The following is an 18,876-nucleotide window of genomic DNA, read 5'->3' on the forward strand; positions in this document are numbered from 1 at the left end:
GACATGAGTGCAGAGGCTCAAAAGGTATGCAAGTCAAGAATGTTAATACTAAATTTAAGTCCCAGGTTGGTACATGAAAAGGTACTGGAGGGTATACATTAGTGAGCCCCTTTAAGAATTGAATTATTAACGGTATTTTGAAATATGAAACCTCTTCCGAGGAGCGCTTGAAAATGGACAGCGCAGCAAGGTATCCTTTGATTTTTCCTATCTGGAGCCCCAGATTAGCTAGATGTAGCAGAAACGAAAGCACCATTGGGGTGCCACACTGAAAAGGGTCCACATCCTTGTCTTTGCACCAGTTACTAAACCTATTCCAGCGACATCGGTACAAAGACTTTCTTGCAGGTCTTCTGGCCGAAAGCAAGATTTCCATTACGTCATCCGGAAGATCCCAATCCTTGTATCTCAACCTCTCAGAAACCATGCGTGAAGGTTGAGTGTCTTGACCTCTGGATGGAGAACCCGACCTTCCTCTTGCGAGAGAAGATCCTCTCTTTGCGGAAGACGTATTGGAGGGCAGATGGACATGTCTAGAAGGTCCGGGTACCACGTTCTCCTGGCCCAATCTGGGGCAATTAGGATCATGGTTTTCCTGAACTTTCTCAACCTCCTGATTACTTGAGGAATCACGGGGACTGGGGGAAACTAGTACAGCAGTGGAAACTTCCACTCCACTACGAATGCGTCTCCCAGAGCTCCTCTTTGAGGAAATTCCCTTGAGCAGTACTGATCGCACTTCCGGTTGATCGGGGTGGCGAACAGATCCACTTGAGGGGTTCCCCAAAGGGCGAAGATCTCCAGAAGGACTTCCTTAGCCAGCTCCCACTTGTGAGAGACTGTGCTCTGCCTGCTCAGAGTGTCTGCCGCCGTGTTCTTCTCTCCGGTTAGGTGAATTGCCGACAGAGAGATTCCTTCTCGTATTGCCCAGAACCAGAGCTGCATTGCATCTCTGCACAGTGGCAGTGACCCTAAACCTCCTCTCTTGTTGAGATAGTACATGGCCACTGTATTGTCCGTCATTATCAGGACATTCTTTCCCTGTACAGAGGGCAGAAAGGCCTTCAGAGCTAGTCTGATTGCCCTCAGCTCTAATAGGTTGATGTGTAGTTTGGACTCCGATGGAGACCAACGACCGCTGATTGTCAGATCGTTGGTGTGTGCTCCCCACCCCGTGAGTGAGGCGTCCGTCACTACCGTTATATCCGGCCATGGTTGCCAAAAAGACTCCCTTGAGAATGTTGTCGTTGCAAGCCCACCATAGAAGATCCTGAGCAACTGCGCTCAGAACTTGCAGAAGATCCGACATATTCCGTGAGAACTGGGACCACTGAGTTCTGAGTGCCCATTGAAGGGATCTCATTCTCAACCTGGCCTCTGGTACTAGGAAAATGCAGGATGCCATGAGGCCGAGCAACCTGAGAAAATCGAAGGCTGGTAGATGTTGGGCATTCTGAAACTTCGTTACCATCTGCTGGATGTGGAGAGCTCTCACTTCGGGAGGCGAGGCTTTTCCCGATGAAGTGTCCAAGACTGCTCGATAAACTGGAGTTTCTGGACTGGTATCATGTGGGACTTCTTGAAATTGAGGGAGAAGCCCAGTTTGTGGAGAAAGTGGCAGGTGATCGAAAGATGTTCCTGAGCTTGTTCTGGAGAACTTGCTCTGATCAACCAGCCGTCCAGGTAGGGATATATGTGAATAGCTCCTCTCCTGAGACTTTCTGCCACAACCGCCAACAGTTTGGTGAAAACCCTCGGGGCAGAGGTCAACCCGAATGGCAGAACTCGAAACTGATAATGAGAATTGCCAATCGCGAACCTCAGGTACTTTCTGTGCTTTGGATGGATAGGCACATGAAAGTAAGCATCCTGAATTGGAGAGCCTGCAGGATCTGAGAAAGTCACCATCTTGAACTTGTCCTTCCTGAGGAACTTGTTCAAGTTTCTCAAGTCCAAGATGGGTCTCAGTCCTCCGTCCTTTTTTGGGATGAGAAAATATGGGGAGTACCACCCCTGTTCCTCTCCGCTACAGGTACCAGTTCTATGGCACCTTTCTCTAGCAGGGTTAAAATTTCCTGCAACAGGAGCGGATCCGGAATTTTGGCAGAGTTGGCTCCCGGTGGATGATTCTGAGGCCTTTTTAGAAAGGGGAGACAGTAACCTTGGGCTACTGTTTCCGGTGCCCAAGCATCTGAGGTAATGCCTCGCCATTCCTTCAGATGTTGAGAGATCCTGCCTCCCACTGGTGTTTTGTGTAACAAGGTCTCAGAGGGATTTGGAGACGGCTGCAGGAGTGGCTGAGGGTACAGATGCTGCTCCTGAGGCTGATTTTGCACCTCTTCCTCGTGCTCCACGAGGGAAGTTTCTTTTGCCCCTTTGAGAAGCCTGTCCTCTTCCTCTACCAAAAGAGGAGTAGTATCAAAAAGAACGACCCCTCCAGGAAGATGAGCCGGAATAGGGTTTTAGAGGCTGGCGCAAAGAGGCGCTAAGTGATTTAGCTGCCGCTTTCGAGGTCTGAAGTTTTTCTAGGCTTTCATCAGCCTTTCTGCCAAAGAGCCTCAAGCCATCAAAGGGCATGTTGAGGAGTCTAGCTTGCATGTCTGGTGCAAATCCCAACTTCCTCAACCACGCAAATCTGCGTAGCACAACGCTTGCAGCCATGGATCTGCTGATACTATCAGCAGTATCCAGTCCAGACTGGAGGCATTCCCCCAATGCCTCCTTCCCGTCTTTGAGTATATTCAGGAAGCCTTCCCTTTCCTCGCCTTCCGGAATATGATCAGCCGCCGCCGAAATACAGTCCCACAGGGTATGGGTGAACCTGGCTAGGGTACAGGTGACATTTGCCGACTTAAGTGACATACTGCCTGACGTGAAAACTTTACGTGCTCAGGCGTCCATTTTTTTATCCTCTCTATCTGGAGGGATAGTTGGATAAGCAGTTTGTTTTGAAGTAGATGCTGCTTGAATGACTAAACACTCTGGCGTCGGATGTTTATTCAAATATTCAGGATCCGTTCCAGCTGGTCTATATTTTCTTGGAAAAGTGCTATCTGCAGCAGCAATAGTTTCTGGTTTCTCCCAGTTTTTCTCCACAGTCCTTTGAAGGGCCCTGTGAAAAGGGAGAACAGGATCTTTCGGAGGTCCCTTGACGATAATATCCGTCATGTCATCTTGTTCAAAAATGGGTGAAGTATTACCCCAACCCATGTATTCAACTACCCTGGTCATAAGACCCCTGTACCCAGCATCTGCATGCTCTGCAGGATCAGGTTTGGCGAACTCTAATTCTGGGGATGTGTCAACTCCACTGGCAGAATGTAGAGTATCACTCAGGTCGCTCATTCTAGATTCCTGGTCAATAAGTTCTTCAGGAACTTGTCTTGTACCATAGGTAACTCCCAAAGGAGTAACCTCGTCTTCTTCTGAAGCAGACTCTTCATAGATTGCTGACATAGATTTGAAAAAGTCTGATCTGGGCAAAGGAGTGAATCTCCTTTCTTCCTCTTCCATCTGCTTCGAAGGAAATGGCAAATCCCTCGAAGTTTGAGGGTGTCTTCGAAGTCTTCAAAGTTTTCGAGGGTGTCTTCGAAGTTTTCGAAGATGACTTCGATAATGGCGTCGATGACACATTTGGCTTTGGAGTCGAAATTATCGACGTCGAGGGCGTCGACGAAGTTGTCGAAGTCTTTGACGACTTGTGTTTCTTGGCCGGCACTGGAGAGGTGCTCGACTCTCAAAGATTCTTCGATGGTTTTACGTCGACTCGAGGTTTTTTGTATTCCTCGACGCTACTGGTCTTGGCCATAGTAGCCTTGGACTTCCCTTTGTCGTCCAATGAAGCGACTTTAGGGGTATGGCTTTTTCGAGGTTCTTTCGAGGGGGTCGAGGCCGCATTCTCGAAAACCTCCATCTTTTTGCGGAATTCTTCCCACTTACTGGGAGAATCCGATTTAGTCAGACAACGAATTTCCTCGGTCAACTCTGAAGAAGAAGATGATGAGGGAGATCTATGTCTCCTCTTCATTAGATCGAGATCTCTTCGAGTGCCTATGGCGATCCGATTCCTTAGAATCAGTCGCTTTCTTATGTCTTTTTGATGAAACCTTTTTTGAGGCCTCCCTCCCCACCGACAGTTTACCTCTCCTCTCACAAAGAGCTTTTTTGGTCATCGATTGGCAGGACCCGCAGTCGTCGGTTCGGTGACTGGAACCGAGACACCAGAGACAAATCCGGTGGGGATCAGTGATCGACATCTTAGATCCACAATCTGCACACTTTTTAAACCCAGTTCTGGGTTTCGAAGGTGTCGAAGATGATGACATTTTCTTCACAGAAAATAGAAGCGCGCCGTTCTCGATAGCGAAGCGATTGGAAAAACAGAACTGCAGCAACGGGCGCGGCTCGAGCTACTTATACCATCAGTGATGCTGACAGAGTACGGAGTACGTCAAGGGACAATCAACGCCACGACCTTGAGCACAGCGCCCTCTGGCGAGAATTTTTTTTCCCGAAACAGCAAAGCTGGAGATAACGATTTATCACAAGATGAGGAATACGTGGGAGGACACAATCCATTCGAAAGGGGATACTAGGTAACCCAGCAGCACTCCACATAAGGCGGCGAGTGCTGATCTCACAAAAGAAAAATCTAAGAAGGATAAAAAGTATCTCCCTAACTAGAGAACAGTTGTTCTGAAGTAAAATAAAAGAATATAAAAAGGAGAGCTCAAAGGGCTCCCAGAAAACTGCACAAAAAGGTGCTGTGTGCTGCAAATGTGGACCGCAGATGCCTGTAAAAAGTATGGAGCAAAACAAGACTCAATAAAACAAAGTAAAAGCAAAATGAACAGGGTTTTCATGGTCAGAGAAAATAGATTGAGGGGATCCTTTCCCCCCTCATTCAGAAGAACATGAAAAAGGTCCAGAAGTCCAGCAAAAATCTCCCTAACACTTATTGACATCAAACTGAAATGCCACACCCCATCCCGTTTAAAACCCATAGCAAACTCACGTACCCATCCTCAGGCGGATATTTACCTGTGCATTAATGTACCTACCAATGCACATCCATCTCAACATGAGAATGGCAATACAAAATGTAAGCAACCCATACAATGTTAGGAGTGCCATCCTCTTGACTAAGCATAACAGACCTCATCCCCTACGAACCACGTTAGCAATAACAAAATGTAAACCTCAAAATCCTTCAACACAGAGAGCCCACAATACACGTGCCACCAGCCATGACCTCAGCCCTGGCACTGAAATCCAAACCCTTCCAAAAAAAAGGCTCATGATACTGCTCCTGCATGAGTAATAGACATGAACTAGAATACATACCTTCTAGAATAAACAACATCAATATTTCTACCTAAACATCATGAAGACCAGCTCATAAAAACAAAAATGCAGTCAAAATTCAGTCTGATCCAGAAAAAAACATGTGTACTTCTTGGGATTATGGAGCCGTGGGCCATCAACATTTGCACTCAGGTCATAGACACACCGGGCTCTAGAAGGTTCTGAAAACAACTGAAATGGGAATTCCTGAAAGATGTCCTCTATTCATGATAAACCACGCTTGCAACACCTCTTGGTCTGAACTAGTACCTACGTATCCTCTGCCTCGTCTCCACTTCCCTCTAATGCAAGGGCCTGCATCCTTTACCTCTCCAGGATGTTTTGGACTACAATTCCCATCAACCCAGCCAGCATAGTCAATAGTGAGGTATCATAGGATTTGTAGACCAAAACATTTGTAGAGCAATAGCTTGAAGACCCCTGATCTAACATTTTCAGCATGCATCCAACACTGGAAAGGAGTCTATGTTTGTGTGACTGAAACTACTGTTTACCCTGTCCCTCCCGTACCCATTTAACAAATGGAAGATAGAATATGGACACCTCTTTTGAAGTCAGCAGGCAAACCTCTTCTAACTTGAATGAGAGTGGAAAGGTTTCTTAATTCGTCTATACAGTATAAAAGTGATATTAACATGTGCTTATTTTAGCTGTGGCTCAACTTGCACACGTCATGACAAGCTATTTTACTTTCAAAGAAGATACAAGCATATACAAAAACAAAAGCATTTGCTCATGCACTTCCATTCATGATTTGTGACTTGTGGAAAGCTTTCTGCTTCAAAGGAAATGAGAAGACATTTTTTTCACCCAGATGGTTCTCTTGTCTTATCTCACGTGCCTGCTTTATCAGCCTAAATTTCATCTAATCACAGTCTGTATTTTTCCCTTTAACAACTACCTCTAATAACCCTTTTATTCACAGCTTCCCAAGAGTGAAGAGTTAGTTTCATTTCCTCCTCTATTTTATACAGTTTTTCTTCCAGTCATTTTTTGAGTTTTCCAGCTCATATAAAGGATGTTGCTTATGGAGACCTTGCCAGGCCGGAAATAAGTAGGTCCCTTTATTTGTGCAGCTCAGCAAGGCTTCCAGCAGGAACTCTAGAGCTTCCTTTCCAGCAGGAATAGTCACTGCCATCACCACCTTTTAGTCTTGTGCTCTATTTAACCTACACATGGGGAGGAGTATCCATGTAGCTCTTTTTTTCATGGGTATGTGCTTCACTAACAATACTTTTGCTATGAGATCATATGTATAAAGTCCTTGCACGGACGTTTTGTTGTTCTCTGACACAAAGTAGCATCTTCTAAAGGTTCATTTATTTATACTGTGTACTATTCAGTTAATTCTGTTGTGAACCTTTACACTTTAGTTCTTGCTCACTGCCCGGGCACCACAAATATCCTACTGCTAGTTGCAAAAAGGCATCGAGCTATGGAGAGGCCATTCAGCCTGACAGGCAAGAATGTTTCATGCTTCGGTCACATTGACATACTACGTTCAAACAATATGGTCACCTGTGTGCGCTCCTGCTGTTTTCTTTACACCAGGCAGGTTCCCGACTCTCACATTTCTGCTCCTTTTTGAACTCAATGACTCCTTTTTTTTAAAACAATTGGCTGATATATTTTTGAAATTGGAGGACTGCCGACCAACATTTGCAATATGCTTCTTGGTACATATCTACTTTTTTCAGGACTAGCCTTCTGTTTATTGACTAACAAATTGTTGGCATCTACCTTTCCTCTTTTGATAATAATTGAACATACCCCATAAGCTGATTTGATTAAGGGAAATTTATAATCTCTCATTCCATTGGGTTTCTGAAATATAATGAGTCATTGGTCAATGCCTGAATATGATCCCTTTCACCCCAACCTTTCCTGGGCTAGTCACTGCTTAAACACCAGCTGCATTTCTCTAAATACTGCTGCTTCCCTCTAAAGAATAAGAACCAAACTAGGTAATAATGATGGCAGAGTAAATATTAGGATGAAAGTTATATGGACTCTACTTCTTTTATAAACGGGCCTACACTTATGGTCATTTCTAAATGCAAGATGAGGAAATCGTGAAGGCTAACTTTAGTGAGTTTGCTGGGCCTTCACTACACATAGGCCACCATCTCTGGCAGTCACTAACACAGCCACAGATAGGTTCACGCCAGACAAAGAGGAAGCAGGGGTTAGGTAGTCTGGGATAGGTGGACAAAAACAATTTCAGGTCTCCATTATTACTACATTGCATACGTTCAAAATCAAGAGGCGCATACCAGTGTTCACTTCAATAGCAGCTCGAATGTCCTTCCTCTCTTTGCGAAGCTGAGCCAGTCGGTTCCGCAACGCTTCCTTTTTCTTTAACAGCTCCTCTTCTTTCATCTGCAGCATCTTTGCATCTGCTTCGACTCGGTTCTTCCCATATTTGTACTGCTCAGCATCTATCAGAGATACACCGGTCAGAAGAAGGCATGCTCATGGATCTGGCGATATTTCTTCAAAACCAGAACTTATCGATTAGGATGAGATTATGTGCAGTCAATATGTTTCATTCATCCAACTACCACTTTGCTGATACAGAGTGAGAGCAATTCAATGAAGTATTTTCATTGAATGTATTTGTCTGTATTAGGATATCCCTTTGCTTGAGCTGGGCACACCAACACATTGCTATTGTCAAATACTAACTACTCTTTTGGTAATACATCGTAACGGTGTCTCTAGAATGAACTACAGGTCATTTATGACTGAGGATGTATTAGGTCGTGCTTCAGTTAGGACATAATCAATTGCTTAGAAAAAGACTAATACGTGCAGGGTTAATAAACATGCTTCAAAAATCTCTCAGTAGCAATGTCTCGAGAGCAGAAAAAGGTCCATGGAAGATCTTAAACACAACTAGAATTTAGAAGAAAAGTGTGTAGCACATGCAATGATACTATTATATAGGACTGACACTAATTTGCAAATAAAGGGGGAACATTAATGGCTTTTACAGCCCGGGGAAGATGGACCATAATTAAGCTATATCACCCATGACTGCTGGCTTGATCAGCCAGTAGCAGCCCAAGACCCAAGTGGTAAGTCCTCTGACTTTGGCACCTGAGGTGCTAGTAGCGTTTTTACCCGAAGGAAGCACAGTAAGTGCATGGGTGGTGATGGATGGCTGCCATGGCAATGATGGAGCTCTCAGCTGGGTCCCATTCCCGTTTTCATGGCCAGGGGAGATGGAAATGGGGAGGCAGAGGAGAAAGCATGGAGCCACTGGGGACCGGGAAGATGGGCATGAAGAAACTGGGAAAACAGAGGTAGGGGTCGGAGGCCTGGGAGCGGCTGCATGCCCCAAGGTTAGCATGGGGGTACTGAATGCACAGGCAGGGAAATAAAGGTGGACTTATGGAGTGCTCAGCTTGCTCGGAATGCAGGCTTGGATAGTTAGCCTAAACTCGCAAACTGAGCAAGCGTATTGGTCCATGCACCTACACAAAGTGCTCATATACAATACAGGTGTCCTCTTATAACTGAAGCAATCATTATAATCAAAGCACCCACTCCAAACAATTAAAGTTTACAATTTGGAACTGGGCCTATCCTTGTTTAAATATCAAATCTCTGTATCAACCAGGGTTATAGTAGGTTGCAAAATATCACAAGTGCAGCTTCAAGCATCGTGACAACAAGCCTATGGAGAATTGTATATACTAGATAAAAAATAATCTACGTTGTACATTCTTGTGAAGCAACTACAATTAGTCCCTGATGGATGAATCAAGTTATCTGAAATTCAGGAAAGAGATGAAATTGTTACTCTAAAAAGAATCGCTCAACCTGCAATTTTGTTCAGTGGAGACCACGCCAGGTGGCTTGCGCATGAGTAGGCTATCTGAGCAGAACATTCCTCAGGCAACTACCAAAATGTTGGCAAAATAATCGATTAAGTAACAAAGGCAGAAACTATGACACCTTTTGAAGGCACAGTCTACATTTACAGACCCTTGCAAGCAAAAGTCATTTTCAAGCACGGGGGTTAACATTCCCTGAACCTGTTACACTTCCAAAGGCTTCAGAAAGCTGTCAATCACGACTTGTCCCTTCTTTTACTCAAGGTTGCTGTTCTTATACAGTGAATGACAAAGGAACACCCAGGGAAGAGGCTGAGAAAATATACACTGAGCTGCATTCAACACATGAACGTCTGATCTTGCACCAGAGAAGTTACATATGACATCTCAAAAACCATCCATAAAATGTAATGGCTGAACCCAACCTTTACCTGGATTACTACAGGTTCTAACACCCAATGCACATGTGGAATACACCATAGGTAAACATATACACATTGTGTGTTGATGAGCCGGCGCCTTGAATCTCCTATGGAGAAATATTAGTATAACTGAAAGAAAACTTGAAAGCAAGTAATTTCACTTACTTGAAGCGGTACGTTTCACATTTGCAGCTGCAACGGGTTTCCTTTGAGGAGTGTTTGTAACTCTGCCTTTCGTTGCCACCCCGTTTGACAATGCAGGAGGCTTCTTGCCTTTAAACTGGAGGAGGGGGGACACGAAAGAGAGCATATGTCAACACTCTTGAACTGAGAATCAGGAGCACACATTTTTTCTTATCTATAATAAGTGGAAAAATTAAGAACATTACACTATGAATATGTGTTCATCATTTCATCAACACAAATTCATAGTTTAATTTTCTTTTTTTAGTATAAGAAGGCACATTAAGTAACATTTTTTGGAGAGTGAGGATCTGTGGAAGAGTATGACCGATAAAATGTTGATTTGCTTTTCAGAAGCACGAATGATCAAGTTCGACAAACTTGCTCTTTGTTTGATAACGTTATGAAATGTTCAAGCGTTGTTCAGAAATCATAATCATTGCACTCAATGTCAGATAAAAACAATGGATGTGAAAAACACAAATATGGTGGAATGTTGAGCTACAGAGATAGCATGAGGTTTCATTCAAGGCTGGACAATGGTGAAAAATGTCACATAGCTTATTAATAAATCTGGCCTCTTACTTTGAACTCTGAAGTACTTCATCTTTCTCGTATTGTACAGAATGCTTTTTGGGGCATTATACTGGGCTACTTAATTCAGATTAGAATGCTAGAGCTTTTGTTTAATTTCTTTGATGGTTAAAATCTCCCTGGCAGCGTCCCTATTGTAGCTGCTCACAGAATTAATGTAATACATTGTATTGATTTTGTTAGGAAGCGTTCCTGATTTAGCTCCAATTGAATAAAACCCCTACTTTTGTTGCTCTCGACTGCTGCTACATCTTAGCAGATATATTGGGAATCGTCTTTATGAACCTATAAGGCCTTTGCATCGACTTGATGTGAATATTGTCAACAAAAGCCGATACATTTTTGTTATGAACACTTATGTGAAACAATGTTGTATTTCAACCTTGTTTGTTAAATCATGTGCAATCTTGCTTGATTTTGTTCATCTTGTTCACACTCTGTATATCCTTTTTGTGTTGAAACCTATTTGTATAGGTCTCTTGTTGATGGTGAAGAGATATAAAATTGATCAATCACTAACCAATGTTGAGTATTCAGTTTTCTTCAAAGACAGATCTAATTGGTATGATTCACATGAGATCACACTCATTATGAGTTATTTGAAACACTACATTTCCAAATTCGTGTACCCGTTCAATTTATATCTGTGTACTATAGTTTATACTCCTGAATGTACCTGCTAGACAAGAGCATCAGGCTTATATACTAACTGACCGTACATGGGACTATTTGCCCCCCTAGGAGTGCCTATGAGGGCTACCATGTGGCAACACGTGGTTTTGTTTGCCCAACACAATGGTCAGGCAGAGTCAGGCAATTACTGATAATTACACACACCTGACTTCCACTACACTTCCCCACACAGATAAAAGGAGAGTACGAAAGCACACTCTGAGCAAGACAAAATGCATGAGGAAGCAGCAATTGCAAGATGGCTGTTTAAACCGAGGAGAAAGGTGGTGAGACCAGAGAAGGCTGCAAGGAGGGAACTACTGTTGTCCTTTTCAGGGAAGAACCGCGACTTTCAAGAGACCTTGAGGAAAAGATACAAAAGACTGGGAATTGCAGCTGAAGAACGGTGCAGTGTGTGTCGAAGGTACACAGGGCCCTCCCGCATAGATAGCCAAGGCGGGGAGAAGCTGTTTCCACTGTGGTACTGTCCTTGGCTCTGACAACAAAGCAACGCAAGTGAATTGAAGGACAGCCGGTGAGTCGGAGAGACTGATGGCAGACCAGACTGTGTTACGCTCAAGGTTGCAAATGGCAACATTGTATGAGCAAAGATGACTCATATGTGATTGAACTTTATGAAACCGAAATAGATACAAGATACAGAGTGGTCCAGTGTCACGTGGGTGCTCACTCAAAGGTCTCTGTTTGGTATCCAACTGAGCATGTGAGAATTATTGAACTGTGAAATTGAATTATTCCTGCAGCAGGTCAAGCTAAATCCTGCGCACATTCGAAAATATTTGTTAGCCTATGAACTGAAATTGGTCGGAGTCCGGCTGAGGGAGACTAATAGTATAAAAGGGGATCTTATAGACATACTCTGCATCGGAGAGAGAATGAAAACATGCCAGCTTCCTTAAAGGGACATAACTCCCAGAATTTTTGGTCACTTCTGAATAGCACTGAAGCAACACAAGTTCGATTGGCTGTAAACCCAATAAAAGAGCAACTTTCAGGAGAACATTTTGAAAATCTATATAAAGGATCAGAAACGGACACATTATAAACACAAAAACTCCTGCTCCCAACTGCCTGTCAAATTCGATACCGAAACAGAATGTCCCTCTCTGGTTGAGAAAGTTAAATCTGCTCTTTAATGATGTCATTAGGACTAAGAAAATGCCACCATCTTGGAAATTATCGTATGTGCTGCCATTTTTCAAAAAAGGGAAACGTTTGTATCTGATGAATTACAGGCCTATAGCCTTAGTGGACGCTGATTCGAAAATCTTTGCCTCAATAGTTTTAGAACATATACATGACTGGATGGATATGAACGATATTCTGGACAGGAGGCAAATAGATTTTAGAAAGAATGTGGGCACAGATTGTCATTGGCTGTGCTCACGTGTCTACAAAGGAAAGCCTGGTCTAAGAATTCACCTTTGATATTTGTTGCCTCTATGGATCTGTTGATGGCTTTCAACAAGGTGGATCGAGCAATTCTGTGGAAAAGGCTGGTGGTACTAGGAATACCAAATGTCTTGTTAGATTTAATTATTCATCAGTATTCAAATACTAAAATGAGGGTGGGGTTGAATTCTGTGGGTCTAATGTCTAAGGACATAGATATGCAAAATGGACTGAGACAAGGGTACATGTTAGCGCCTACTCTGTTTAATTTATTTGCCTCCGGACCGGGTAAAGCGCTTGACCACAGTGGCCTTGGAACTCCTAAATTAGGCTCTACGAATGTGAAATGGCTGGCTTAAGCCAATTATTTTCTTTTGCTTAATTCAACAAGAGTGGGGCTACAGAGATTAATAAATGTGTTTGAAATCTTTATAGCTGAACACAAATGAAAGATAAATCCCGCTAAGACAGTTATTCTTCAGTTGGGGTGTGGTAGCAATAGAAGTATGCAATATAGATGGGTATGAAGTCAAAATGTATTGCACTATTTGGGCTACTCTATAGTGAGTACTTATTCCATAATTTTCTTCAAGAATTGTTTAAAGATAAAAGCTATAGCAGCATTAAGACAGATGAGAATAATAGAAAGAAAATGTGTGAAATTATCTCCAATGCCCTGCCGAGAGTTCTATTGTATGAAGGTGATGCCTCAATTGTTATATGGCCTTGAATTCTTCCCTTGTGACCTCACAGAATATCTGAAAGTTGTAGAAGGCATGATTTGGAGCTGTGTATTAGTTTGTATTCCTAAATGTGTACCCTTTGAGTTATTCCGATATGAACTAGGATTACAATCACTTAATAGCTGTTTGCAATGGAAAATAACATTTCTTCCACGTAAGTGTATGACATCAAAAGTGAATGCTCTGTATTCGGTCCTTGATGGGGCTCAAAACATGTTTATGGTTGAACTTAAAAGAGATGTTGAATTGATTATGCATAAAGTAGGGTAACCTATGCAAATGTTGATACACAACCCTAATAAGGTGAAGAAGATAATAAGAGCATATGACTGGTGTGAAAACAATGCAGTGATCTTGAAATCTACATTTTATGTGCAGACGGTATCTTTGTTGAAATGGAATACAGAACCTGAGAATTGTATTAGAAAATATCCAAGCAGACCTTTTAGAAACTGTATAATGAGATATAGGTTTAATGTTATGAGAACAAAAGAGATTATGAATAGTCTTGTAATGGATGAAGAAGAGACGCTAATGCATTTGTTGCTGGTCTGTCCAAATCTTCCTATGCAAAGAATACTTTATTTTGAAGGTTTTGTACTAATATTAACCAAGTTTATAGTGAGAAAATATGGTTTAAAAAGATGCATGGCGACTCAAATGGTACTGAAAATGAGGGCATTAGCCTTTCTAGAAAGTGTGTGTGAAGAGGCATTTATTTGTTTATGTTGATCATTTTTATTCTGTATATTTCTATTTTGTTTTTATCATTTTTGTTTTTTGGTAGTTTTTATGAAGATTGAGTTTATTTTAAAATGGTTCTTTGTGTAAATAATTGAATTTATATGTTCATGTATGTATTTTAATTCTTTTTGTAAAGGTTTATACAAACCAATACGATAAATAAAAAAAAATAAAAAAAAAAGGGGATCTGGGCCCAGAAGACATGGATCCGGGGTGAACTATGAGTCACCTGAGATTATATTGCTGTGGCCAATGTGAACCCGACTGAGGGATACCTGCAAACTAAAATTGGTCTAGGCCCGGCTGAGGGAGGCTAATTGTAAAAGAAATATCACCAGACTTGAATATTTGGAAAGGAACTTTTTTCGTTGTTTTTGATACACCAGGCCCTCTGAATCAAGAGACTTTGAATGTTAGAGACTTGGGCACAGAAGACCCTGATGTTGGTAAAAGGAACTGTGTCCTCATGCCGAAGAAACCCAAGAGTGTGCTATGCTCGTGTGAACCACCTTGTCCCTTGCTAAAAACGTGGGGAAGGGAGGCCAATGGCCTGAACATCCGGACTCATAATTTGTGAACACTTCTTTCCTTTTTCGTGAACATTACCCCATGCTAGTTGTAACTTAGCAGTAAGGATTGGCAATGGGATTTTTCAGTATAGGCCCTTTTAATTTGACAAGACTCCACTAGGACTGTATTATTATTTGATGGTCGTAGCTTGATCCAATCTTAGATTTAGGTTTAGATAGATGTTTTTCACACCCTTGATAAAGTTCAATAAACACCCTTGAACTGTGGTCACTTGCGCCTGTCTTACTTTGATACCACGCCTTCCTTACACTGCTCACTTTATAATCCAAAGTGTATCAACCTTTGTCACAAGAGTTACACTGGTGCTGAACTCCTCAGGTTTGTGTCTCAGAAAAACCACTAATTTAAGTTTGCATTGGTAAAAGTAAAGTTGAAAAACATTGCATCCTACCCAGACGAGTATCTTACTTTTTGCCCCATCTTAAATATAATGTACTTGGCCAAATTACTAGAAAAGGCTGTTGTACTTTAACTCCAGAATGTTCTTAATGAGAACACTCCCTAGGCCGGCTTTAGGCCATAAGTAAGAAAAGAACATTGTAACCCCTCCATTCTTGATTATATTAGACTTAACACAGACAGGGGAAGAACTTGAGCCTTAATCCTTTTGGGCGTATCAGCAACATTGACGACAGTGAACCACAGTATTCCACGGTCTAGGCTACAAGAGGCAAGCACTAGAGGGACAGTGCCAGTGGCAGTGATTACTTTTGAAGCACTCTCAGGAAGTTGGCAACCCTAGCATGTTCTTCTCTGCACACACTTGTGTGGAGTTTCTCAGTGGTCCGCCCTGTTCACTTATTTATAGCCTCCAATCGTAAGGCCACATTTTTCACAACTACATTGAGGTATCAGAGGCCCCACAGCCCCACGATGACCTTGGCTTGCGTCACACTGATTAATGGATGACCACTAATTTCTCAAAACTGAACCATAATATAACAGAGGTTATTTTTGGTCACTCCCCAAAACATGGACTCCTAGCCACTGGCTATTTGTGGGCACGGGTGTTGCTAGGTCTGGAAAACATCTGGGGCTACGCTAATGGCAGGATTGCAGCACCTGGGGCTAGCTAGCCTTTTGGTTGTAGCCCCCGAGCTTCCATTCTGGTCTATAAAGAAAAGATGCAGGGCTATAGCCCCATCGGCCTCTGTTTGTGGGACACAACCCACTTCCTAGTTATGCAATCAGCATTCTGGACAACATTATCAACACAAAGCTCGACTTTGTACCCCAAATAACAAAAGAGGTTCAAACATGCTGATTCCAATTGCACAAAGTTTAGCATTTGTTTCAATGTCTAAACCAGTCCCACCGTACCTCAGTTGTGCTAGCTTTGGTTACTTGCAGGCTATACTAAGATTCTACAGAATTAACACCACCACACAACCCGCTCTCTGCACAATTATTGGTTTGCAGTGAGAAAAACGAGTGCTTTCTAAGGCACTGCGTATAATTCAGAAGTCCTTCAAATTCAATGGCCTGATATTCGCAGCCAATCGATTCCTGGTTCATACCCTTCATTCAAACCCATGTTAAATGCCGCCTGATGGCTGGCTCCCCCCGCCGCCATCTTCCCTCCACCCTCCGTCCTCGTTTTTTTTGTTTGCCTCCTCCCCCACTTAGCTTATTTCAGCATAACATCCTTTACGAAGATGGCCGCCATTAGCAGCATGCCGGAAGAAAAGGGGAAGGAGCAGATGCTGGATTTCTGCACAGCACATCATCTGTGTTCAAGAAGTGTTGAACTATTGCTCTCGACCCATCACGTCTTGCGTTCTCGATCTGCTTCTTCCCACAGAGTTTCCACCATCACATGTCTAGAGGCACCAACACTACGTTATACAGTGCAAACCTAGCTCAAGAGTAACAAAGCTTTGCAAAGGGAGGGTGCCAGCATTGGGCTTGGTACTTTATATGGTAGCTCAGTACTGTTGGTCGAGGGTGGGCGGTATTATTAGTCCGGCAGGTATTGTTGAAAGAGTCAAGTATTTAGTGTTTTGTAGAATTGGAGGATGGGGACAAACACTAGCAAGTTGGCATTTGAGAACACCGACAAATACAGGCAAAAATGCCATGAATCACGCAATACACCTTGGCATCTAAAGAAAAATAGATGTTTATGATTCGACATTTGACAACACGGCTAAGGCATTGCAGGCAGTTTTGATTCCAATGCTGGAATATTTTATTGCGGTGCACCTTACCGTTAATAGATTGGGAAACTTCATTTTTTCTCAGAAAACAGCGTTATTAATGTGTTAAAACAAATAACATGTTTTTCACAAAAAAGAAAATGAAGAATTGGAAGCTAGAGCTGTAAAATAACAAGATTATGCCTTCATGTATGACCACACATTTGTTTTTTTTGCATTAGATTAGAAGACGTCCGACCAGCGTGATGTTCTGGTACAGACTTGCAGGAGCAGCTGGCTCTTAAAACATGTTCTTTTTAAACCCCCAGACTTTCCCTACTTCCAAACAGCCAGTTAGCATTCAGAAATGCTTCTGAACTATGGGTTTTCAGAAACCAGGCAAGACAGCTCATTTAGTAGGCATAGACAGATCCTTAATTTACAAACCTCCCTCCATATTGTTGTTCATTTAAAGGCAGACCAGCAACTGGGCACATACCACTAACAGCTCTGGTTACAATGTGAAAATCCACACACACACACACACAAAAATGAGAATTGACAGAGGTTGTGAGAAGCAGAAATGAACATATTTAAACATTGTACCTGAGAGTGCAGCCCGACAGAGGCCCGCCCCACAGCAGAGGTGTTAGTAACAGACTGTGCAGAGGACAGATTGGAGGAGACAGGAGATTTGTAATGGTTAGAAGACAATTTGTCAGAGGAAAACCTATTGGCTTTGCGGTCGGCTGGAGGATAGCGTGCAAAGATTTTCGGAGACGGCAAGTTATCGTACAGGCCTGCGTTATCATAAAGCGCTTCTTCGCCCGCGAGCCTGTTAAGTGACGCAGGAAGGCCATCTTCGTGATCCCACTGCAATACACACACTTGCACGGTTAGCGTTAATGTCATGCAGAGCATGTGCTAGATTCAGCAGACAACACACAAAGCAGAATGTTATATTCAGCAGACAAAACCGCCACCAACATGCCATTATACAAAGCAAGCTCATACATTTTATCGGTTTGTATCTTTAATAAACATGAAAATCATTACTGACTTTTATTTTTTAAAAAACACTTCAAATTAGTTTCATAAGCATAACATTTGAAACACGTGCTCATGAACACGAACATGCGTTTTAATTGTTCAGGGTTCCCAAGGGTTTTTAAAATGCAACTTAAGCAAACAGTAGCTCTCCACATATGTTTTTCTTAGTGTTTTGTCACATGCCAAGAATGGGAGCAAGGTACACGGAAATAAGTGAAAAAGTCTCCTAGGACAGAGGTCCGTTTTCTGTTTTACAGTGGAGTGAGTTGCAGGTGGCGGGTGGTGCGCCAGCAGTCAGAACGCGCACCCCATCTGCTGGTGAAACCAACGCAAATGATAATATGGACCTCGTCAACATGGGACTTTGGGATTGGTTGTTCAGAAAGAAGAGCCAGAAAATGGGAAGTGGAGGATCTTGTATTGCCTGGGAGGGACCACGAGCAAAGGACTACATGTCAACTCTGGTGAGCAGGGGGACCACTCAATATGGAACCCAGGCAGAACAGTTGCACATCCCAAATAATGCTGTTGCATTAATCCAGTGTGCGAAATAATACCAATGAATCCTTAAAATGTGTAGAACTAGAACTTTGTTAGCTTTGGCAATGTTCTATCTCTTGGATCTAATCTGCAGTGTCAGCTGAACCAAAAACCTTATCCCATCCGGGGGCACAGGGCAACTCCAGTGTTCAAGTCTCTTGCCACTGCTATGCCATTACTCTGGAAGAGACACCAATATATAAACAACTATATATACACAGCTATATACACACCTCGTGCCTTAACGTCAATTTCCCCTGCATTCCCTGTGCTCGGCCACTTGTGGGACGCACTGATGCGGCAGGATCTGAGGAGGAAGAATCGGTGTCAGGAACATCCATCAGAAAGAACACTGCCAGAGGGAAGCAAGGTGTTCTTCTAATGTATTGTGTCCTCCCACAGATTCTTCATCTTGGAACGGCTCCTGTAGCAGCACTTCTGTCTAAGGAAGCGGGGAGAACAAGGATGTCGAGAATATTTCATGCTCAAAAATGTCTTGGAGTATTCTGCCAAACCAGGTGCCAGGATCAGAGAGGGAGTCCAAATTATAGTGTTTGGCAAAGGTTTGTTACATTAACTAAGCTGC

General features: G+C 42.8%; 1 protein-coding gene across 4 annotated transcripts in view; it reads right to left on the reverse strand.

Annotated features, from left to right (window-relative positions):
- AFAP1 (actin filament associated protein 1) overlaps positions 1-18,876 on the reverse strand; it is a 551,057-nt gene that overhangs the window by 34,996 nt on the left and 497,185 nt on the right. For 2 of the 4 annotated variants that reach the window (XM_069632010.1, XM_069632009.1), the window contains exons 13-15: positions 17,307-17,573; positions 9,791-9,905; positions 7,638-7,802 (exon numbers count right to left, since the gene is read on the reverse strand). In XM_069632010.1, the coding sequence (XP_069488111.1) occupies positions 7,638-7,802; positions 9,791-9,905; positions 17,307-17,573 (547 nt within the window). The remainder of the gene's footprint in view (positions 1-7,637; positions 7,803-9,790; positions 9,906-17,306; positions 17,574-18,876) is intronic. The other 2 variants (XM_069632011.1, XM_069632012.1) reach the window with 2 other exon arrangements.

Source organism: Ambystoma mexicanum, chromosome 6q (genome assembly GCF_040938575.1).
Source record: "Ambystoma mexicanum isolate Mex_15411 chromosome 6q, UKY_AmexF1_1, whole genome shotgun sequence".
Taxonomy (NCBI): Eukaryota; Metazoa; Chordata; class Amphibia; order Caudata; family Ambystomatidae; genus Ambystoma; species Ambystoma mexicanum.